Here is a 23292-nt window from a genome sequence, read left to right as displayed (position 1 = left end):
CCACAACAGGAACTTTAGGCACTGAACTGTTGCAGTATCAAGACTGAACTCCAAGCTCACTTTGTTGTCCTGGAATGTTTCAGGTAGTGCCTCATAAAACGACATGTACATAACTCGAAGTTTCAGCAAATGGTATGTATCGAAAGACTCTGAAAAGGATCATGTTCCGCTACGGCAGGATCGCAGTTCTCAGGACCCCTATAAATCATCTCGGTCATCGAATCTTGGGCTGCCTCAAGTTCACTGTTGACTCGACTCGAAAGCGGTTGGCCTCTTGAATATACTTCGGTTTGGCTTTTGCTACACAAATCAAGGAACATGAAGGATCTTCTATTTGTTGCTCTCCTCCCTTTCCTCTCGTCTTGTCTGGCGATAGCACTGCAAGATGGCACCGATTCAACGAGTACCCATGGTGCTACACACCAGCTCCCATCCTTCCAGACCAGAGAGATCCATGACAAGATAACAGACCTGTGCGGAAGTTCGATGCCATGTGCTACTCCACTAGACGGAGCAGCAATGGCAAAAGACGGATGGCTCCCCGGCAAGAGGATCCTAGGCCTCCCCCGCCATTGCCGGATGGAGCGCCGCCGCCACCACCACCACCACCATCGCCGCCACCGCCTCCTCCTCCCCTGCCACCGACGCCGTCGACACCACAAGGTCAACCAATACGCCCGGCTCAAGCATCTCCTCCACCCCCGCCAGGAGGTCCAGCCCAGCCGCCACCGCCGCCTCCTCCCTCGTCCCCACAGCTACCCCCGGGTACTACTGTGTTTCTCCCCAATTCCACCTTCGCCGAGGTGGCGGCCAGCGACGGGCGCGGCACCGTCTACTGCCCCTGCCTTAGCGATCCATCCCGCGGCGGTACCAGCATCCTGAGTTCCAGCTACCCGTCGGACACAATCTTGATAGCGGGTGCATCCTTGTTCGGGGCTTGGCTGGGTGGGGTGACGGCAGCTGTGGTGTTGGGCTTGCGGTTGCGACAGCATGTTATTTACTGAGGCAGGGGAAGTCTCGTACGAATTGGCCTTGAACCTCTTGATCTATGATGTTCCTCAGTGGAGTCAGCACTAAAAGCATTTCTCTGTCATGTAATTACTGCATACTACTACATAAACTAATTCCTAATATTGAGCGAGCTTGATTACTGTATAATCAACCAAAAGAAGATGCGTTCGGCGATCCCTTTTTGGCATTTTAGGGCTGTGCTGAGACGCAGCTTACTACGCTGAAAGGCGTGCTATTTTGGAGAATATCGGGTCTCGTCGTCTCTTCTTCCACCCCAAAGATGATTCATTCAGGTGAGGCTCTCAGCACTCATTGAGGAAGCAATCAATTAATACAGAGAATACTATAAATATTTTGACAGTCCAACCCGAAGTTGAGAAGAGAGAAGAAACCGATCTCTGCGAATGTACCAAACAAAGTGTTGTTTACCGGTGAGTCAGCCCGTGCAAAAGGGAGGTTCACAAACAGATCACCGCAGCTCCATCGACTCATCCGGCGGGCACACTCTTGATCAAATACAATGAATGTCAATTTTATTCCGATCAATCTCAAAAGCAAAGTTTGCTCGAGAATGATTCATCGATCAACCACATCAATCACATCTTCTCTTTCCCAATCCCTATAACCTCAACGCGCCTCAACAACATGGCGCTCCAACCTGAAGATACCCAGAGCAATGCATCTGATGGCCAGGACTCGCCCAATTCTGACGAATCCTCTGACGACGAAAGATCTACCTGTTCTGAGATGGCATTCGACCCCGAAGACACCATCATGCCGGAAATGCCGGACTCTATCATGGAAGCCGACCTTGAACCTCTGGAAAACCTGACAGAGCAAGAATACACAGCTGGCCGCACTCCCCGTTTCGGCAAATCCAACCCTGAAATCATGCACGTTCCTTTTTGGTCTGCTATGATCGCTGCGCAGGAGGAGCCGTACGGCGCATACAAGCATCTCCAGCTGTCGGACAAGCTTCCCAACTACAACAACATAGACGACTTCGTGAAGCCTGGAACCGAGGGCTTGGCCGAGGGCGAGAATGCGGACAAGGAGCAGATGACGCGCAACTGTCATCGCCGCTTGGGGACTTGGGCCTTCGCGAATCGCATGGGCCAGACCATGACGCAGCTCCCCGACGGCCGCCACGTCTCCATCGGCGGCGAGCACGAGGACTCATACGACCCGGACTTCCACATCTACAATGATGTGTGCGTGTACGATGAAAACAGCACAGCTTCGGATGGCGGCGGCGGCGGTGGCAGCGGCGCCATGGTGGTCTACTGCTACCCGCGGGACGTGTTCCCTCCCACCGACTTCCACACCGCCACGCTGGTTCCTGGCACGTCTGACATCTACGTTATCGGCTGCATAGGATACCCGGGTCAGCGGCGCCCGGGTGAGACGCCCGTCTACCGCCTGGACACGCGAGACTTCTCGATGCATTCGGTGGAGACGTTGGGGGAGCAGCCGGGCTGGATCAGCCAGCACTGCGCCTGCGTCGTAGAGGACGGGTCGGCAATCCGGGTGTGGGGGAAGAAGGGAAAGTATTTCGATTCCCAGGTCTACGTGGAGGATGGTGAGAAGCGAGGCAACATCATCGACTTCGGAGGAGAGTATCTGCTGCATTTGGAGACGGGCAAATGGACTAAACTCTCGTAGGGCAGCCCTACTTTGCACTCACACATGGCTAGACCGAAATGAAGGAGTGTATCTCATCACTCCCCTCGGGATGTATCATACATCCTCATGAATAGAAAAAATTCCCCTACCAAACTGAACTCCCCACCTTGGGGTCGTAGAATCATTCGGCATGGTGACGCCTCGTAGATAGCAAATGTGCAAGGTATATAACGTAAGCATGTGATGGCATGATCTGCAAGCATGTCTTGAGTCCTCCATCATTTCCAAACTTCGATTCCATGCCAGGTTAGCTTAGCCCAGCAGAAATGAAAGACTTGAAAGAGAAGATCTGCAGATGACGCTACACATCGCGACACTCAGTGAAAACCCCGCGAGAATAGGAGGAAAGCCTTGATATCTGAAACCTATGGAACCCTTTCAACGCCTTAATACCCTTTACTCATCCATATTCCCTTGCCGCCGACCAGATGTATTGCCGTAAGTTACAGAATCTGGTGGACAATCCCAAAGAGATTGTATATCCCTTAGAGGCACCTCCGAAGGTTCGAAAAATTCCGATGCAAGTGTTGGCGGTTGGACCCCAAAGATCAGGTACAGACTCCTTGCGTGCAGCTCTCGTCAAGCTGGATTATCAGCATGCATATCACGGATACGACATCGCCCTGAACCCGAGGACTACAAGGCCTGGTGGCAGCTCTACCGAAAGAAGTGGCGCGGTCTCAGAACCGTCCGAAAACTGGATGAAAACAGCAAACCGTCCGACCTTTCGAGCCCCCTGACTGCCGAGGACTTCGACACCATCATCGGCCACTGCGCCGCCATCACCAATCTCGACGCCGCCGTGTTCGCCTTATACTGAAGTTCAACTACGATACAACACGTCTGTTGTATACGAATCATGCTGCTTTTAGCTCATCCGTCCAAAGGGTGTCTTATGGCAATGCAATGCCCATAGTTCCCTGTCTCTGGCACTCTCTACCATGGCTTCCATATATTCATGTGATATTTCGCTGATGGTTGTTCCACCGCTGACCAAAGCGTTGAAATAAGTCTACCGGAGAACTAGCAAACTCTGGAGATTTTTACTTACGAGTGTAGTTATTGAAGCCGTCTCGTTGGTGAAACCCCAGTTTGCTGTTCTTTAAATCGATTCGCCCCCCTTCCCCCCCCTCTTACCACAGGATACCACCACAGGGAATCTCAGTATAATTATATTGCATATTCGTGTCTGTGACAGATCTGCCACCTGCCAAGATATATAAATCCCATCAGAAAGGATCACTATCATTGGCTTTCACTTCTTGGACTGGTAACCCACTCAATGAACCATGGCACCGTTAAAGCTTGAATACTTAACTGCCCACCCCCAGAAGCATTCCAATCCTAACCTGGCTTTATAAATCAAAATGATACCTACTTTCCTTGACCGGGCCGGTGTAGCCTAGCGGTTAGTATTCTTATTCATATTATATATACTTAAAGGCAAGAGGGTTCAACTCCCTCTGCGGTCACTTTTTTCTTGTTATCCCTTTAGTAATACGACATGCCCGAACTCCTATGACTGACTTAATAGTTAATGGTTGTAAAAATAGCAGCTGAAACATATGCCGGGTCACCCTAAACATCGCAATAGGGATTCCTGGCTCCGGTTCCCTTATAGCACGACCGGAGGTAATTAAAGATCCTACATTGAATGAAGTAACCAAGCACCTACATCAGTATAAGCCGAAGCCGTATCCCCTTCGGGCAACTGGGACCCAAAACTGACACGAGCTTATATATTGTGATTCCTGGTCTTTGCCGAGTATCATTCGAAGCAAACCACCGAAATCTGCTCGGAAACCGAGGAAACATATAACAAATACACTTCTGAAGTTTTCTCTGGGATCAACTAAAATGTCATGATTAAAGTCACTAGAAGCTGAGCATTGATATAGTGTATATAATACTGCTGCATCAGCCTCAATCTCAGGGGCTGGTTTACTAGTTGCACCAAGGGCCGGGGTTGACAGACACCCTTCCGGCGTACACTATTCACACCACTGACAGGAATGATATGCATGATACTCCATACTTGCTGTTGACAGCTCCGTTCCCCTTGACTGATTTGTCACGAAGCATGCGGCTTACCCGCTAAACGTCGAGTACCACATCCACCAGTAGGATCCAGTTTCGATGGCCGTGATTGCAGGCAACCCGATTGGCTCATCTTGCTGCCCTGACTTTTTCGGCCGTTGACCTGTAGACGATTAGACAAGGTGAAACATTTGATGAGTGCGCATGCCAATTTCCACCATACGTTCCCAAGGTTATTATAAAGCCTGTGCTCTAAGCTTTCATACATGCCCTCTACTGGAGTGCATGGCTTTCAGTGTTGAACCGAAATGGAAAATGATGAATACTAAAGCTAAAGTTCCCCTTCCACCAGCATCTCTACACCCTTCGCCATAGAGTAGTGTCAGCTGCGGCAGCCGGAGTATAGATGCCCAGCTGACCAGCATCGACTACCCCAGAGACAAAGGGCATACTTCAGGGCCTGGAGATATGGGGTGGTTATCAAGATTGGCAGCGAAGTTACTCAACAGGCACTTCCAGAGGAATGAGACCTCCTTAGCTCGCTGATCGACCCGCATCTGCATCGACGGGGCACGGCCGGCCTTGAACCATGCGTGATGGGCCGGCTCCTCCGTCCCATGGTTGCCAACGAAGCTGGTGGGGCCGCGGGCGACGGAGACGCAGAAATGAGATGATGTCCACTCGATCAGAACTGGCGGGCTGCACGGCAAGCTCGGTGGTGCCATGTTGCTAAATTCACTCGCGCTCAAGCCATGGCAACTATCATTGCACTGCAACCTTGGCCCACCCGTTCCTTTGCTAGCCTCGTCTTTTTCTCCGAAATAGGCTCGGTCGCAATCGTCGGATAGTCCCTTAAATTCGAGCAGCACCCTCTCGACTCCGGCCCAACCCGTGCAACCGACAAGAGATAGTTTTGGTCACCATCACTGCATCACTGGGAGAATATCGATGCGGAACACTGACTCGATGAAGGTTTTGAAACGGCGCGAAGTGCGACGACCGTTGTTCCAGACGCCGGCAAAGTCCTGACTGGTGGCCAGGCTTCTGAAGACGATTGCCCAGATCTCAGGAGGTAGATATGGCATGGGCTCCGCTAATCTTTTCGCGGTGCTTGTAGACATATTCGCATCGAGCTCCAGATGCGACAATACGCTTAATTTGGAGAGGAACGAGACGACAAAGTCTGTATATCAAGAGCATTCGGGAATTGAGTATCAATTGTTCATTAGAGTGCAGATGCCATTTCTGGTGGTGTTGGTGGCTGTTGCCAACTGACTTTCTTCTTTGTCTTACAACATGGATGGCAAGCAGGTACGCAATGACCAACATGATTGCTTGCCGCGTCTTGTGTCAGTCTAAGTACGGAAATAATCTCCCAGAAGAAGGGAGAGAGAAAAAGAGAGAGTTTGCCATAGATAACCTCAACAAGCCCAACTGAAAATACATCGTGGCAGGCAGAGAAGCGTTCACGTTGAAGGCGGGCAACCGTGGTTGTCATTCACAGCAACGACCAGTTGCTTGTACAGTGGAGCTCGAGTCATGTTGACACTGGGGCCGAATCGGTCTCTGGGAGGCGCCTAAGATGCCTTGCCCGGTAGTTGCTGGACAACCAGCGCAAAACCATGAAAGAAGCAGCTTTCTAAGACTGTAGCATACCGTAGCGCAGGGCCAACAACTCAGAAGATGACGTTTTAAGTGGTGAAGAGGTAAGACGAGTGCGAGCCAGTGAGCCCTGCCAGATACATCACATCCCCATTGATAGGCTCCCAGGTCGGGTCTTTTACTTGCTCCACTCGGACCAATCGTCCCAGCAACCTCTGCCCCCCCCCCCCCCGGCTACCCAAAACAGCTTAACATTCTAAAGGCTTAATTACCTCCTGCATCCTCCTCTTCTTCCAAGCTAATTTCCTCTAAATTGGAGTTCCCTACAACCCCATACCAATTAAACACAACGTACTCCGTACACCACCATTGCTTCAACGACAGGCGGCTCAATCACCGCCGTCGATATTTGAATAGCCAGCCCCAAGGCTTGCACTTCTACAATATTCTGCCAGGATCGATATATGGCTTCGCCTCTCACACCTGCGCCAAGCGCGTCGCTGAACATACTAGCTACCCCTCTGACCGCGCGCCACAATTTCAACCCCATAATGGATTCTCCCACTCCCAACAGCGACTCTCCCTCCAAAGACGTCGTCGATGTGAGTTCTCCAGTCATGTCAGGAACACCAGAACCGCAAACCGAAAACAACCCTCCGAGAGAGGATCAAGAACAGGAGAATGCGTCGTCGCCGGGCAAGACGCGACATTCTAGAATACTGTCGGGAAACGGCATTGCGCCCCTTAGGATTCTCAGCCCGCGCGAGGAGAAAACTTTTGGATCCGAGGGCCTAGCACCCTTAGCCATTGATGCCGTCGCCAAAAGTCCCCTGCGAAAGGCGGTTTCGCCCGACAAGCGATTCCCTGTCAAGGTCAACACCGGTTTCCCCGTTCGTTCAAGCAGTGGCAGCAGCAGCAGCAATGCTGCTCCGCAAGATTCACCAGCATACAAGTCAACACAGAAGGATGCTGCGCCGCAAGATTCCCCTGCGGCCAAGTCACCAGAAAACAACGCTACTCCGCAAGACTCCCCAGCACCCAAGTCATCGTCAACCGAATCAGTGGTGAGGCAAGAAATGACTTTTGAGGAAGCTCTTGCATCAAACGATGGGTTGAAGCATGCTATTCAGATATTCGAGGATGACTCCACCATGCTGGAGAATGGCGAGGGCCTTGATGACGCCGACGTGACCTCTATAACCGTGGATGACCAGCATTTGGATAAGATCGACGAATCTGGCGCCCCGGACGACACTATGATTAGCACTTTCAGCAACTTCTCGGTCATCCCGAACCTTACTACGTTCGCCAAGTTGGGCACAAGCCCAAACAAATTCAACAGCCTGACTACACCACGGCCGCGAGATCGATATGATCCTTCAACCGCCAGGTCGGCTCGGCAATCTGAATCGGAAAACGTCGGTGATACAACTAGTCTGTTGGACTTCACCGAGCAGATGTCCGCCATTTCGGCGCATTATAGGCCCTCGTCACCTACCAAGAGAGGGCGGTCACGTTCGCCGGCCAAGGCCAACGGACATCATCCCAACTCTACGCCGAAGAGAGGTGACGTCAATCTACTTGACTTCGATATTCCGCCAATGCCTACCCCGCGAAGCGTTCCCACAGTGACGCCGCGTGAGGTCGAGTCTCTGAAGTCTGCATTCCTGTCCGAGATCAGCAGCCTGAAAGCTTCGCTTTCCGGAAAAGAAGCTGAGGTTACATCTCTCAAGACCGCGGTTGGTGATGCAGAGAAACGAGTGGGTCAAACCATGGAGAAGCTGCGCGAGGCAGAGTGCTTGAAGGAATCGATAACAGACGAGAAAGAGTCATGGGAGAAGCGGGGACGGGAGATGGAGTCTGTTCTGCGCAAGGTGAAGTCGGAAATCGTCCACAACCAGCATGAACGGGACGAACTTGAATCCAAGTTGGACGAAAGCGAGAAGAGGAGGGAGGCAGCTGAAATGATGGCGCAAGAGGCCGAATCTAGGATAGCCAGTCTCCGCGCAGGGCGGGGTACACCAGACGTCAAGTCGCCCGACCGATCCGATAGCAGGGTGGCAGCCCAACGCGATGCCGAGAACATGGAACGTGTAGCCAGAGAGCTGCACGCACTTTACAAGTCCAAGCATGAGACCAAGGTAACCGCGCTCAAGAAGAGCTACGAGGCACGCTGGGAGAAGAAGATTCGCGAGTTGGAACGCCAAATCGAAGAGCTGACCGATGACAACGAACGCCTCAAGCTGGGTCGAGATGCGACCATGACACGCGTCGAGTTTGGCCAGGCTGTCGCCAACGAGACTGCCGAGCTGAAGGCCCAGTCCAGCAGAGATGCTGCACAAATCAAGGAGCTTGGCGCCGAGGTACAGAAGCTCGAGGCAATTGTATCCAGCGTGAAGCAAGATAACCACGAACTCATCGTCCTTCTGGAGCGCGAGCGTGTGGAGAAGGGAGAACTCGTTCAATTGGCGGAGGAGATGATGGAGATGCAGCACTCATTCGTCGCCGCCAACCAGGCCAAGGCAGAGCCCAAACCAGAGGAGGAAGTGCGCCGTACACCTTCGAAACCGGTACGGATGTCGGCTCCGGTTCCTCCCTCGACTCGTACACCAGCAAACGCAACACCAGCGCGTAGCAACAGCACTCGCAGCGTGGGAGCCTCGCCTGCGCAGAAACAAGCTTTCCGAAGCAGCCTCACCCGACCTGGCCCTACCGGCATACGGGCACCCGGCAGTGCTCTTCCCAAGTCCCAAACGGAGAGTCGTATTGGTGGCCTAGCGAATCATGGAAGCACTAAGAGCATGAGCGGTGGCGGTCTACCGAGACCAGGAAGCAGGCCGGGAAGTGGGCTGGGCGCACGGAGCGGTATCATGAGCTCGATCGAGAAGATGGGCAACTACCGCGCTCGGGGCGATTAGGCATCGTCAACAACAGTTCGGCGCCCACTATGATACCAAGCCCTGCCGAGGCCCATTATTCGACGTTACCAGCGGCAGGCCATCCGTGGAAGAGGTGGAAGCAAACACACTCGGGTGGCACTTGAACTCTTCTGGATATAATGAGTGACGGTTTTATGCCATGGGCGTGTTGGAAGCAAGTTGGGACGGAGATATGATTCTCTGTATTTGCTTTGGGTGCCCCATGTCCTATTGTCAATGGGTCTTGTATGTACTAGTTACTGTTTTGACTGATGATGATGAAGACATGATTGCAAGCTTCGTTCTGCTTTACAGGAGTTCCAGGTCTGGTTTCCTGGTAGCTCTTGGCAAGGCTTTCTAATTCATACACTTATTCATGACACCTTTCGTCCACCTAACCATGTCTGTCCCTTGGAACGCCAGGCGATCTGTGAACAGCGCCGACTCATACCTGCAGGAACTCGTAAGGAAACACTACCGAGTACGCAGCGGGGTGCATATAGCCACGACTTGAAACTAATCCGCCAAGGCGGGTGATGGGTGATCCAATGTCGCCATGCCAGCCAATCGCGTCATTGCCGATTTAGCCATCACTATAGAGAAAGCTTTAGTATATCGATTCCAGGACCTGGAATATCAAGGACATTCCGAGACTCCACCATAATAAAACCCACCAATCCCCCGCAGGGGGGACTTTGCGAACCTTCTATTCTACCAAATCACCCAACTCTGTCAACACCGAAGGGCATCTTAAGATGAAGCTCTCTGGGATTTACACGCTTCTCGTACTCGCGGGTCTATCCGCAGCACAGACTCCAGATGGATTCGCACCTCAGGTCACACCTCATCTGGATGTCATTTTCGGCACGAAGGAGGTCACTCCTGGGTTAGCATTGACGAAAGGTGGTGAGTATTTCCTCCGTAATGCAGCAATATCTGTTGAGAAATCGGTCAGAGAGAGCGTACACGTCTAACATGGTCCAGACACTGCAAGGGCGCCCACGATCGGGCTGAAGACCCAACCGAACGGGACCTATGTTTGGATGATGATTGGTAAAACATTACCCCCTTCCTCCCCTTTTGCCAGTGTGTACGGTTGTCGAGCTGACCAGCACCTGTAGATCTCGATGCGTACGTGATACCCAGACGCGAGTGGGCACTTGCAATGAACGCAGGATATTAACACCGTTTGACATGCCACACACAGGTCGACGAACCCCTTTAACCCCAAGCAAGGAAAGCCGGCCACCTACCTTCACACCGTGCTGAGAGACTTCAAGGCCAGTGGCCAGAAGACGGACAGCGGAGTCTACACGTTGACCACGAGGGCCACCGGGCCCGTGGCGTGGTTTGTGAGTCGGCCATCTCGAGTTCCACCATCGTATTCTACACGTAGCTAACCGAGTTATTGCTTGCGCAGGCGCCAGCTCCTTCGGCCGAGACCCCGCCGCACCCTCATCGCTACACTCATCTCCTCTGGGAGCAGCCGGAGAACCGGGTCATCCCTCAAGCCGCGCAGACGCAGCTCCAGAGCGGGAAGACGGCATTTAATGTGGCGTCGTTCCAGACGGCCGCTGGGCTGCCAACGCCGATTGCTGGGAATTACTTCAACCAGACTGGTTGAGTCCCCCTACCTTCATGGGCAGGCGGTAGGAATAATGAAGTTCATATGACGGGATCTAGCAACATTTGAGTTGAACGGAGCACAAGAAGTATGTAAACACTGCTTAAGCTTCCCGGCACTACTGGACTTGATACATGATATTTGCTTTTACCCCTGGATAGTTCCATAATTTGCTTCCTGATGCCTTCTAGAGCCAGAAGTGATTTATTGCCTCAACTATTTCTTGTTCTGATGCTGAATAAATGAAAAGGGAATTTCCCTCTGCATTTAGTGAATACATGTAGAGCTGAATGGCATTGTGGTCTCCAAATTGGAGGCCAGGACATTGAATGCTGGAACATGTGGGGATGCTGCTGCAGGTACATACAATGGCCCCTCAGTGGACTGACATGCCCCACACGGGTGTGAAACCCCCACGCGGGTAAAATAGTGGGTGACATCTCCCCTAAATGCGCCTTGCTCACTAAAGTGACACTTGAGAAACAGGCAGACGAGGAAACGTCATCTCATCATCTCACCTTGACAATCGATCAAATTCAACCTCACTATTGACAATCCATAGCCTAACGCCCTCCGGCCCCCGGGCCCCTATTCACCATTGCTGGCTTGTGCGATGCATGTATCTCGATAATACCTGTAGACGGAGCTCAGCATAAGGTTTCCACATGTACAGCCGCATCACGTGCACACACAGCCCAGGCTAGGTAGCACCAGCTTGGAGTCCAACAAATGGCGGATAATATCCTCATGGACCGGCCTTGGCTCTCGAAGTACATCCCGGCAGGGTGTCTTCAACTGTCATCTTATGAGACGAACAGGCTTACATCCCATGAAACCGGGAATCAACCCACTCATCATTGCTGGCGGTTTCTGAGCCGTGATCACGATGATGTCCCAGCGGATCTGTCCATGCCAAATGCTCTCCAAGCTCCGTTGTTGGCATTGCCAACACTCGCTCCTTTTGCAGGCATATTTCGAGCCAAATGGATACAGCTTGAGTTGAGGAACCACATCCTCCGCGTCTACGTCCTTCCTCATGATGTGGATCGAGTGTCGATTGATCGACAAGGCGTCAAACTGTCCAAGGACTTAGGGATCTTGTTGAAGCAGTTAGACTACTCGCCCACTACTTGGAATGGGAGCGAAAGCCATGGCACGAGTGAGACGAGTGGCAATAAGGAGGAAGACGATGAGTTATCTCTGCTGGAACGCTTCAACCAATTCCCGTCGCCTGATCCTCAAATCCACCACATCCCGAATGCTTTTGGTAAAGGATTGATTAGCGATGTTCTAAACAGCGATATCTTTGGGATCAAGACCACACTCATACCCATTCAACGAAAATCAGTCGCAGAGATGCTTCGGCGCGAGCTAGTCCCCAGACGCGTGCTTGATCCCAGGTTACTGGAGAGAACAGATCAAAACGGCAACTCGTGGTATTCAGACTTTGTCAGAGGCGAGGTACTGAAAGAACCGCGCTACTACGATGCCATTCGAGGAGGACTTCTTTGCGAAGAGATGGGACTTGGCAAAACTTTGATGTGCTTATCGGTAATATGTGCCACGAAAGGCATGCCCACTACAGCGCCAGAACCTTACACGGTCTTAAATCCGAAGCGTGAGAAGAGGGCGTGCCTTATGGATATGGCGGCTGCCGCCGTAAACCGCCATTCCGTTCCTTGGCGTCAGCGTCAAGATCAATTTCAAGATATCCCCGACATGTGTGTGGAAGCCCTCGAACGAAACAAGAATCGTGCCTTCTACAAATTGGAAGCTGCTGTCAACACTCTTGTTCAACCAAGGAGAGGTAAACGGAGCTCTGCTTCCCACTCACAGTACGGCAGAGAAGTCCAGATCACGAGCTCTAATCTCATCATCGTGCCCAACAATCTTGTGCGACAGTGGCAGAAGGAGATAAAAAAACACACTGTCGGCCTTTCGACCCTAGTGCTCGAAGACTTAAAGTCGGAGATCCCAGTCGCTTCCATCTTGAAAACCTATGATATCATCCTGTTCTCCAAAAGTAGGATTGAGAAGATTGAGAGGGATCGCGACACCGACCAAGGATACGAGATCAGTATCCTGCAAGGCCTACTTTTCAAGCGTTGCATCATTGATGAGGGCCATGGGCTTGGCAATGGAAGCCGACAGTGGAGAACAGACTTCATGGTTTTGCTTGATGCGCTCGAGATCGACATACGCTGGGTGGTGACAGGCACACCTACAAAGGGACTATACGGAGTTTCGATCCCACTAGAATCGAATCTTGTGGGAAGTAGACGCAGCGCCGTTGGAAAGGGGGCCCCAAGAGACCATGATGAAGCTCCTGCTGTCCAGGAACGAGACGACCTCCTCCGCATAGGCAACATTGCTTCAAAGTTTTTGAAAGTCCGCCCGTGGTCGAATACAAAGCATGAAGCCGGAGATACCCAGGCAGACTGGAGCGTTTACGTGTTGCAGCCAAAACACTCCAAGAAAAGTTGTGGTAGTATACACTGCCTCGAGACGACTCTGAAGTCTCTAATGGTCCGGCACCGTTTGTCTGACGTTGAAGCTGCCCTTCCGCCAGTACAAACCAGGAACGTCATATTGGAAGGATCTTACCAAGACAAGCTTGCCTTGAACCTCTTTTCGATGATGATCATTTTCAATTCTGTTCAATCACAGCGGACAGACATGGACTACTTCTTCCACGCCAAGCAACGCTCGGCACTTCTTCAGTTAGTCAGCAATCTTAAGCAAGCAAGCTTTTTCGGAGGAGTTTTCTACTCCGACGAAGAAATCGATAATGCTTTGGAGAGGGCCGAGGAGTTCTTGGTGAACAAAAAGGTCCCTATCAGCGAAACAGACAGAGCGTTGCTGGCAGATGCCATCGCTTTTGGAAAAGTGGCAAGTGAAAATGGCTTGAAAGACATCAGTAACACATACCATGCGCTTCCTCTGTACCTCGAGCACTTCCCCGGCGGCAACGATCGCGCGCCAGCATGGTCTCTTGCTGATGAGGATCCCCAAGATGGGGAGCCCATCTGTACTGACGCAGGCTTGGTACAAGCTCTGCAAAGATTCTTGAATCCTATGATCGATGCACCGACTTCACTACAGCTGATGATGGACTCTGGTGCAATGGATCGCCAAGGTCTCTCCGAGAAGACGAGAATGTTAAGCATGGCAGGGAGCGTTGAAGGCGAATCGGCCTCGTCCACCTTGGCGGGGAGCACCGCCGTCGGTGTAGATCACCACACGATAGCGCAATCCCTGAAGACGTCTTCACAAGCAAATCGGGACTTAGATGAAGTGGATGATGTCCCTTCATACGGTAACATCGAGATTGCGGCAGCCTTGACGAATACTCGAATTGTGTCGACAGTATCGTCAAAATTAACATATCTCATCGATTCTATAGTCAAATACCAAAACGAAGAGAAGATAATCGTTTTCTTTGAAAATGACAACATTGCCTTTTACCTGGCTCAGGTTCTTGAAATAGTAAGTAAGCTGAAACCTCTGAACAACGGATTGGCTAACACGACTGGCTAGTTACAAGTGCAGCATCTTATATATACCAGGCAAGGACTTTCTGCTCAGCGCCGCGGGCAATATATCCAGACCTTCTTAGAAAACGACAGATTTCGTGTTTGTCTGATGGACCTTTCCCAAGCAGCTTTTGGGCTGGATATGAGGACCGCCTCACGGATCTACTTCTTGACGCCGGTTCTAAATCCCCAAGTCGAGCAACAGGCTATCGGCCGAGCACGACGATTGACTCAGCCTAAGCCTATCAGCGTGGAGACGCTGGTGTTGAAGGGAAGCATTGAGGAGTTGATCGTTGAACGACGAGAGGCAATACCCCAGGCAGAGCATCGCAAGATCAAGTCCATCCTCGACGATCAGCCCATTCACGACTGGATCTTGAACGCTCGTATCCTGCCCATGCCTGAGAACCTACCTGATGTGGCCCAGACAGCACGACTGGAGACGCCACAACTCATCTTTGGGCGCGGGTTCGGGCGGGATTTCCACCCCGACGAAGGCTTGGTGCTCGCATCACCAGAAGGCAAGGGCAAATCGGTGGGCAACGCGAGGGGCAGAAACGGAGAGCCGGAGGCGAAGGCCCTATATCCCGAACCGATACTATCTAAAGGTGCAAAGAGAACCTACTCCTCCATGTTTGGTAGCGGGGCATCTGGATCTGGAACAGACGAATCCGCCTTGGAGGAGTCTGCTACCAAGAAGAAGAAGAAAACAGCCCGCGTTGCATTCGCAGATTAGCTAGAGAGTGAGCTAGCTACCTATATTGGCAGGAGTGGGCGTGAAGGTGTAGGATTTAGCATAAATAAATCGGTCTCATGAGAGAGGCTGATAACATGAAGAAGGAACCAGCGCGCCGCTCGTATATTAGCTAAAAAGCAGATTTTCTACGCTGGCGGGGATGGGCAGAGGAGTGTAAAAGAATGGACTTCATTGGTCTATCACTGGGTATTACTGAGACATACTGGTATCGGGTATGCTTGGATGTGTATTATTTGTATAACGACCGCTGGAGAAGCCCCTGTTTCTGCTCTTGGGTGCGCTCAAGAAGATGCTCTCATAAGTCTGGATGAAATATGATACTATTCAATGGAATTCCAATTAACTCATGCACATGTTCCCACCACATTGGGTTATGACTCGATCATACGTACAGCGCCATAAAATGTACCTTACGTTAATGCACCAGCCACCCATCCCATGTTTTGATGCTTCCCAATCGACCAGATGACTGGTACGTAGTACTGGTAATACTGTCAAAAGAATACCTATTGGGAACATACGTGGACGCATCAACCATGGCACCAGAAAATTAGCAAAATTGATTTCTTCTCATTACAACATACACATCCGTGGAAAGACGAAACGAAACTGATATTGGATAAAAACATGTGATACAACCCGACATTGAGTGGACTGCCGGGTTCCGTGGTTCCCATTATGGGCAATTCGCCCTGGGGGACGTGGGAACTAGGATCCTCCCACTCCCTGGCAGGCTTAGTGCAGATCTACGTACCGTGCGTCACTCATCTTGGGGGCTGCTAGATCAAACCGCCATTTCGATTGATTCATCAATGTACTTCCGACCAAATGACTGTGTATTTTCAGCACGCATAGAGCGCATGCAAAGCGTTGTCTGTCGGCTTGTCTTGTCCAATTGTCTTAGATCTCAGCCCGAAGCCTGAGGAGGAGTTGCTGCTGCCTTGTCGCCCTTCTTCTGTGCACACCTGCTCTTGGCAGCTCCATCAAAAAGCATCAGCGATAAGCAGCCCTGAACCTAGAGCTTGGTACCTACCATACTACCGTAGCTCTCCAATTGCGGACCTCAGGGTACCTTACGTGACTGACGGACGACGTGGGCGACTGACCGAACGAACTCGAACCAACCTACCTACTTACCTACCTGGCCCTTGAACTATCGCAACCGACACTTCCAAACCCGCCAGCCAGCCTTGCCATCGAAAAGCCAGGGCCCCAGCGACATCCTGAAGCTGGGAGAACATGGTAGAGAGTCCTCTCGCATCATCAGGACAAATTGCCTGAATGCAACCTCTGAACCCCTTCCTGGCCGCCTTCTTCCGACCGGGCAACCCCATTGTCGGCCAGTGCTCGCCCGTCCACCACTATATCATCCTCGTTCCGACTGCCGACGTCCTTCTTACCTCCCGCGAGACCGAGGCTGGATCGCCGACTGCAGAGGTTATTGCGTCTGAAGATTTCCTCGGAAGCCATGTGCTCAAGATCCCTAGCAGTGCGGCTACAGCGGGAGGGAAAGATGCTGGTGTGGGCAACTTGCGCGAGCTGAGGGGCAAGGCGCGCCAATACAACACGGTCAATGGGAGGAGCGTCGTCATCAAGGACGCCTTCGTTTACAGCAACAAAGGTTTGTATGGTTCCTCTGGCATGCTATACTACTCAACCGCAGCCCCATCGCCGCCCAACCTTGACTGATCCGATTCTCGCAGGATTTCGAACGCTTGCTCAAGCCCAGATTCTTGGCGATACAATATGGTACGCTGACGCGCTCGAACCGAGACAATGGCTCATCTACTACATTTCCCGACCGTTGGTGGGCACCTGGGAGGAGATTCCAATTCCGAGAGCCGTCTTCATAGAGGGCATGGCGAAGAAAATACTGGCTGATGCTAAGGAGGCCGCCGCCATCGAGAACGGAGAACCCAGCCTGCCGAGGAAGAAAGAAGTCAAGAGCTTTCATGACCTCTTGAACCACTTCCCCGCGATCGCACGACAAATGCAACCTGGCCTTGAGAAGCTCTTCCGCGAGTTCACCACCGTCTTTGAGCGGCCTCTTCCCCCGCCGCCCTCTGCTTCTCACATTCCCGATCCTATGCCGGACGGTCCGATTACCACGGCCATGAAGAAGGCCCGATCGAATAGTGTATCCGTGCGGAGGCAGAGTGTTCAGGGTCTTAACGGGGCTGATGGTGATCATATGGCCAGAAGCTTCTTTTCCGAAGAAGATGAGGATGTTATGAGAGCCTCGTTAGAGACGGCTGTAACCACAGCAATTGACCTGTTCCAAAATGTTGACAAGCAGCAACTGTCGATGTTGGGTGCCACCACGGAGCTTACGGGGCCCTTAGTAGAGCGGCTCATCGAACGCTATGTAGCCGAAAATGTCCACAACTTCATATGGACACGGTTAGCAGCTATGCGTCGTCAAGAGGATCTAGAGTTGGAAGCCAAGATTCGCCAGATGGAGCATATCGACATTTCGCAACTTGGTCTGGCTATAGAGGGCGGCCTACCGGAGAAGCATTTGCTCGTAGTCTATCTTGGCCGAGCTGTGGAGGAATTCGGAAAGATGTCTACCGCCCTATGCCCGCAAGAAATGATGGAGCTACTGCTGTCCACAATGAAATCCGTTACGAATCTAACCGAACAGGCGCGGCCAGAGATCAGCGGTACTTCAGCGGCAGAAAAGCCGCCCCTTACCATCAACGCCGACACGCTTGTATCGTTACTTCTCTTCGTGGTTATCAGAGCCGGCGTCAAGAACCTACAGGCTCGGTTGAACTACATCCGCCACTTCATTTTTATCGATGATGTCGAAAGCGGCGAAATGGGATATGCTGTGAGCACATTCGAAGCTGTCCTGTCTTACCTTCAACGTGATTCTAGCGGTCTCAGACGCGCCAGTCGCCGCAATAAATCTCTCTGGGACGCGACATCCAAAGGCGAACTAGGGGAATTGAAGAGAATAATGGACCCGAACGCCGACACAGTCGAAGATGACATGGAGGACGAAGTCGATCAATCACCTGTCTCGAGCCGGGCCCCGTCTGTGAGTTGGAGTATGGTCAACGGCTCTTCTAGGAGGTCTTCTGGCACCTATAGCATATCGGAGCCGTACTCCAAAGGATCTGGACTCAGCCATGTGTTCCCTTTTCAAACCGATGGGACTACAGACGTGCAAGGTCCACTTCGGAGACGTGTTAAAAAGGTTTCGATGGATATTCGGAGTATGTCCAGCGGATCAGAGTACTCATATCGCTCCAGAGCTACAAGTATTGCGACGACAGGTAGTGGGCTTGAGGGTGACACAACTGCTGCTCGCCTTTGTCAAACGCAGGATTCCTTCGGGGAGTCCGTGCCGATGATGGCAGTTCAGAATGCACGACCTGAGACCTTGCGATACCTTCTGTCGCTGAAAGAGTTTTATCCACCGGAGGTGATCTTGCAGGATGTCAACAATTCAAACACTACTCTTCTGAATGCTGCTGTTCAGCTCGGCCATACGGAACTGATCGACATAATACTGGACTTTGTTAATAGCTCGGTCAGCTCTGCGCAAGTCAAGAGCTATCTAGCACTACAGGACAATATGGGTCGGAGCATCGCGCATTACCTATTCCACGCACCGTATCTAATCCGGCGCATTGGCAAGCTGCTACCTTGGAGGCAAAAAGACAAAAATGGTCTGACGCCGCTCTTTGCATTGTGCAGATCTTACGATCATGTGGATTACTACGCCATGGTCGAAGCTGGGCTCGAAGCGGCAACCGAAGCGCAAGGCGATTGGCAACCACTACACTTGGATGATCACGTAGACTCTAAAGGCAACACGTTGCTGCATATCGTGCACGACGCGCTGCTAATTATGAAGATACTACAGCATTGTGATGTGGACGTTAACGCTACCAACGAGAAGAGGTTCACGGCGCTCATGGTAGCTAGCAAATATGGCCGTTTCGATGTCGTTCGCTCACTTTACGGAGACCCGCGTGTCGATATTGCGGCCAAAGAGCTACGGGGTTTGACAGCCGTTGAGTTGGCAAAAGATGACGAGGTACGGAATAGGATCGATGATCTGACTCTGTTCTCGATGCCTTCAGCCGACGACGCTCGCGTGACGGGCGTAGTCCGGTCTTTCTTCGTTGAGGATGCTACCATCCGCCTCGTGATCAAGTCCGGGGCCCCTAATAGCGACAATAGCTTCACCGTGACGACTTGCCGGCGGTCCATGGCCGATTTTGACCGGCTGGCTCACTTGCTCTCAATTGAGAATCCAGCATCTTGGATTCCCAACCCTGCTGGCCAACGCTCACCTTTCCAGATACCCAGCAAACCATCTCGCGCAGTGCTGAAAGATATCCAGACACGTACAGACTGGTTCCTTAAGATCCTCCTTGCGCACCCTACCTTCGCGACGCATGAGATGTTATGGGAGTTCTTCCTAGTTCCAGATCTGCAGGCTGAGATGATGGAGCAACGCAGTAGGCTAAAGGCCGAGACAAGGGCGGAGAAAGTACGTGAAGAGATGGAACCACTGGAAGACATGCGAGAGGTAGAGCAATTCGTCGACCACGCGCGGGATATGGTCCGAAGTGTCAACTACTCGACGAAGAGCGTTGCGAGACGATCCAATGCACTGAGCGTGGTTGCAACCGGTAAGTTTAGTCCATTTCCTCCTATGTTCGAAACACGAGCTGAACCTCGAGTGATAGACCTTTACGATGCTACAGCGCTACTGTCAAAGCAAGTCTCCAACCTAGCATTCTTGCCCCCGACGTATATTTCAGCCTTCGAAACTTATACACGTAACCTCCTCCCACAAGCGTCATTGCCTTCCACAACCCTACATACTACTCTCTTAGCTCTCCAGTCCACAATTGCTGCAATGCTGGCGGCCCTCGCGCGCCCACCACAGCTTGTAGCACAGATTGTTTCTACTCGAAAAAGCATAGAGCGCTCATACAACTCACTTTCACGGTCCACACGATGGCCACTTGGTTTGCTCGATGAGACCCGCCAACGGATGAACGAAGAGAAGGAGGAACGCGCCAAAGAAAAGGTGAAGGAGGTAGAGGAGATAGGCAGGGAGCTCCGATACACACAACAAGTTGTGGCAGGTGAGCTTGCGGGCTGGCAAGAGATGCACGAAAAGATGGCCAGGCGAGCAATCCGGGAATACGCCAGGGGCATGGTGGTCCAAGAGAGATGCAGACTCGAGGGGCTACGGAGGGCGCTCAGGAGGCTCAAAGAGGACGTTCCAGGCCCAGTGGAAGTGGAGCGTCCTGCCGCCACTCAGGTTGACGGCGTCGTGGATGAACTCGAGATGATCAAGGCGAGGCAAAGGCAGGCTGATAATGAGGAGGTCCAGGCAGTAAGAGCAGCCTCGGCTACCCAGGAAGACGTGCCGGGTGGCGAGCCCCTCATCTCCATGGAGAACGGCCGCAGTCAAGGGACGCCAGCCGACTCAAGCGAGGGTGGCGAGTCCAGTGCCATGGGTGCTGCTGGAGGGGCTTCCTTGAAAGCTACACTATAGACGCATGTCGGATTGCCGTTGTCATTACGAACAGATGATGATATAATAGACGCGAAGACAACGCGACTTGGACATGACCCATTTGAATAGAGCAGCTATCAGGCTCACCATCACATCATGTGATTCACATGAGCACGAGAACCCTCGGCGTTGCATGCCAATGTCGAAGGGCCACATCCACAAGCCTAGGCTCCCTACTACATGAAGCGAGGGGTGCCGGTGGCGAACTTCCAGACTAATTGTAGGGCATCGAGTGACGTTGTCCCGCGAGCGAAACGAGGGTGGGACAACGCGGCAGCCATCCACCATGAAGTTGCTTCACACAAATGCAGAATCACTTGGAGGCAGCCCGACAGGGCTTTATCAATCCCCCGAAGTGTGAGATCAGCTCTTCAGAAGTGGCAGTGTCGGTACTTGGGTTTCGAAGTCGGTCGAGTAATGGGCCATACCATCACCAGACACCTAAGCCCGAGCGAGCTATTACGACCAACTCGGGCCAGATCACACATGACAAGATCACCGCTACTTCCATCCAAGCCATATAGCTGATGTGTCCAATGGGCAGAAACTAACACCATCTGGACGGTTTGGCCCCCTGCATACGAGTTGTAGTGAACGACGTGGCTTCCCAGCCACTGGACTTTTGGATTTGGATATATCCCGGACGGGATGATGTTTGTGTTGAGCCAGAGTCGAGCCGGCAGATTCCTCCGCCCCCGATTATCTATGAGTTGTATACTAGGAACATGGATGTCCATGGGTAATGCATATTGTAATAGTAGATGGACTAGTCAGTGAGTCATTCTTCCTAGTCGCAATATGCAGAACCGACCCCCAAAAGACGATCATGACGATGCGCTGGTGGCTGGTCATAGCTCCCTACATACCAAAATCCTGGTAGCATATCCACCGACGGGTAGAAAACCAGTCATACTTGCATGCAGCCTAAGGCCACGAGCAGCTCAGGAGAGAGCCTCTAGAGCCGGGATGGGAAACCTGAAACAGTCAAACAAAAATGTTTCAAGAGGGCTTCCCGCCAATCTGGAGTGGAAAGGCGAGCTAAAATGCCGAGGAAACAACTTGAAGGCTTCCAGGCCAATCGACCCGAAATCAACACGGTCGCGATGGTGGGGTGGAGGTCGTCCGACCTCCCGATTGGGCTGAAGTCAAGCTCGCGCCGCATGGGACTGTGGGCGCGTGCTGACGTGCCAATCAGATTCGCCAAGAGGGGGGGAGGGCGGTGGGGAGCAGTGGGGTTTCTCTCTGCTTTTTCGCTCAACCTTCGCGCCTCACTCGACCACCTCACGTGGCTAGTAGAGGGACACAGGGCGGAAGGTATTTACGCGCCCGCGAAGACAGAGTGCGGCTGTGCAAAGAAAATATTCTCGCGCGCGCGCGCGGTTGCGCACACACACACCGGTCGGCGGTGGCATGAAGATGATGAGATGACGACGAAAATCAGACGGGCTGGCTGGCCCCGGACCCCGGAAGATGTCACGGGTCTGTTCGGTATGCGCAGACGCCCCAGCAGCTGACCATGATCCTCACCCGTCTCGCCTTATGAGACAAGCGCCCGCTGACAGAAAACCGGCCGAGTGCAATTTTACACAGGTGCTTCAGGGCACGTTACAGGGACTTCTAGGCGCTGTAGCAGCCGATCTGCCCCCAATTTCCACCATTTTATGCACTGGAATTGCTGAGCTAGGGGTAGATGGTAGAGCCATCTTGGCCCATTTTTTGCTTATGCTCTCTGCCATATTGTAGCCGCTGACTGACTAACCGCGCGGGCGGCTACACACAGCGCAACTTACTTCGCATTCTCTCTCTGTCTCTGCACTGTCGCCCGCCGGCCCTCTGGGACTGTCTCATTTCCGTAGGCGCCTACTTTACCTACCAAAGTGACCGTTCTGCCTTTTGACCCCCAAAGCTTAAGCGGGCGACAAAAATAGCAGCGGACGATGATGCATTCTACATTGCATTGTCGGAATGACGCGGCAAATCACCCGGAAGCTTCAGACAATTATCGAATGAAGGTAGTCAGCAGGGCATGCACAGGCAGTGCCTGCTTCAATACTACTACTAGACGAGAACCTTGAGCCATTGACTGGTGGTATTGGCGCTTGAAGGATACTACGGTACTGCGCAATGCAGACATAAGTGAATAATGAATGGCTTTCATGGACGAGCAGGTGCGCGCACAAAAGCACTGCTGCCCAAGTCACGCTAGCAATTGTCCTCTCAGGAAGGGAGCCGGTGTCGCGAGGTTTTCTGGTTCGTCGCGACAACACCCTCCTTCCGACACGGGCACGCAGCGCATCGCATCGCATCGCATCGCATCGCGACGTGGACGAGTCCTGCGATATGGACGTGTCGAATTGGAGTTTAGCTCAAGTCAGTCATGTTACCGGATGTGTATGTGTATATCCCCCACAGCGCGTTTGGCGGGCATGATGCTTCCCATCCCACAAAAACAAAAAAGCAACTAGGAAAGCGAGGCTAATGCAGCCGGGCCCGCCATGTGTTGCTATTTGAGTGAGTCATAGACGCCAGTCTTTGGCTAGCTGCATGGAACGATGCACTCTTTTTCTGCAAGGTCTGCA

General features: G+C 52.3%; 9 protein-coding genes across 9 annotated transcripts; 6 read left to right on the top strand and 3 right to left on the bottom strand.

Annotated features, from left to right (window-relative positions):
* Positions 1 to 555: 555 nt before the first annotated feature.
* Positions 556 to 992, bottom strand: PG994_005730 (uncharacterized protein; the record flags this gene model as incomplete). Its single annotated transcript, XM_066857139.1, has 2 exons — positions 556 to 755; positions 794 to 992. 2 exons carry the CDS (start codon positions 990 to 992, stop codon positions 556 to 558), a joined length of 399 nt encoding a protein of 132 aa, XP_066716408.1.
* Positions 993 to 2187: 1195 nt separating this feature from the next.
* On the bottom strand, positions 2188 to 2640 carry PG994_005729 (uncharacterized protein; the record flags this gene model as incomplete). The annotated part of the gene is made up of 1 exon (XM_066857138.1): positions 2188 to 2640. The coding sequence occupies one exon, from the start codon at positions 2638 to 2640 to the stop codon at positions 2188 to 2190; it is 453 nt and encodes a 150-aa protein (XP_066716407.1).
* A 482-nt stretch (positions 2641 to 3122) lies between these two features.
* On the top strand, positions 3123 to 3514 carry PG994_005728 (uncharacterized protein; the record flags this gene model as incomplete). Its single annotated transcript, XM_066857137.1, has 2 exons — positions 3123 to 3132; positions 3291 to 3514. 2 exons carry the CDS (start codon positions 3123 to 3125, stop codon positions 3512 to 3514), a joined length of 234 nt encoding a protein of 77 aa, XP_066716406.1.
* A 1645-nt stretch (positions 3515 to 5159) lies between these two features.
* Positions 5160 to 5456, bottom strand: PG994_005727 (uncharacterized protein; the record flags this gene model as incomplete). Its single annotated transcript, XM_066857136.1, has 1 exon — positions 5160 to 5456. The coding sequence occupies one exon, from the start codon at positions 5454 to 5456 to the stop codon at positions 5160 to 5162; it is 297 nt and encodes a 98-aa protein (XP_066716405.1).
* Positions 5457 to 6884: 1428 nt separating this feature from the next.
* On the top strand, positions 6885 to 9251 carry PG994_005726 (uncharacterized protein; the record flags this gene model as incomplete). The annotated part of the gene is made up of 1 exon (XM_066857135.1): positions 6885 to 9251. One exon carries the CDS (start codon positions 6885 to 6887, stop codon positions 9249 to 9251), a length of 2367 nt encoding a protein of 788 aa, XP_066716404.1.
* Positions 9252 to 10006: 755 nt separating this feature from the next.
* Positions 10007 to 10875, top strand: PG994_005725 (uncharacterized protein; the record flags this gene model as incomplete). The annotated part of the gene is made up of 4 exons (XM_066857134.1): positions 10007 to 10157; positions 10373 to 10382; positions 10459 to 10603; positions 10648 to 10875. 4 exons carry the CDS (start codon positions 10007 to 10009, stop codon positions 10873 to 10875), a joined length of 534 nt encoding a protein of 177 aa, XP_066716403.1.
* A 909-nt stretch (positions 10876 to 11784) lies between these two features.
* PG994_005724 (uncharacterized protein) lies at positions 11785 to 15144 on the top strand (the record flags this gene model as incomplete). Its single annotated transcript, XM_066857133.1, has 2 exons — positions 11785 to 14361; positions 14413 to 15144. 2 exons carry the CDS (start codon positions 11785 to 11787, stop codon positions 15142 to 15144), a joined length of 3309 nt encoding a protein of 1102 aa, XP_066716402.1.
* Positions 15145 to 16446: 1302 nt separating this feature from the next.
* Positions 16447 to 20692, top strand: PG994_005723 (VPS9 domain-containing protein; the record flags this gene model as incomplete). Its single annotated transcript, XM_066857132.1, has 3 exons — positions 16447 to 16786; positions 16869 to 19814; positions 19872 to 20692. 3 exons carry the CDS (start codon positions 16447 to 16449, stop codon positions 20690 to 20692), a joined length of 4107 nt encoding a protein of 1368 aa, XP_066716401.1.
* Positions 20693 to 21756: 1064 nt separating this feature from the next.
* On the top strand, positions 21757 to 22227 carry PG994_005722 (uncharacterized protein; the record flags this gene model as incomplete). Its single annotated transcript, XM_066857131.1, has 1 exon — positions 21757 to 22227. The coding sequence occupies one exon, from the start codon at positions 21757 to 21759 to the stop codon at positions 22225 to 22227; it is 471 nt and encodes a 156-aa protein (XP_066716400.1).
* Between the last annotated feature and the right edge of the window lie 1065 nt (positions 22228 to 23292).

The sequence above is a fragment of the Apiospora phragmitis genome (genome assembly GCF_038363925.1).
Source record: "Apiospora phragmitis strain CBS 135458 chromosome Unknown utg000006l:1.0-5683423.0:1.0-5690449.0, whole genome shotgun sequence".
NCBI classification, from domain to species: Eukaryota; Fungi; Ascomycota; class Sordariomycetes; order Amphisphaeriales; family Apiosporaceae; genus Apiospora; species Apiospora phragmitis.
The sequence above is the reverse complement of the archived record's forward strand: the minus strand, read 5'-3'. Positions and strand labels throughout refer to the sequence as shown.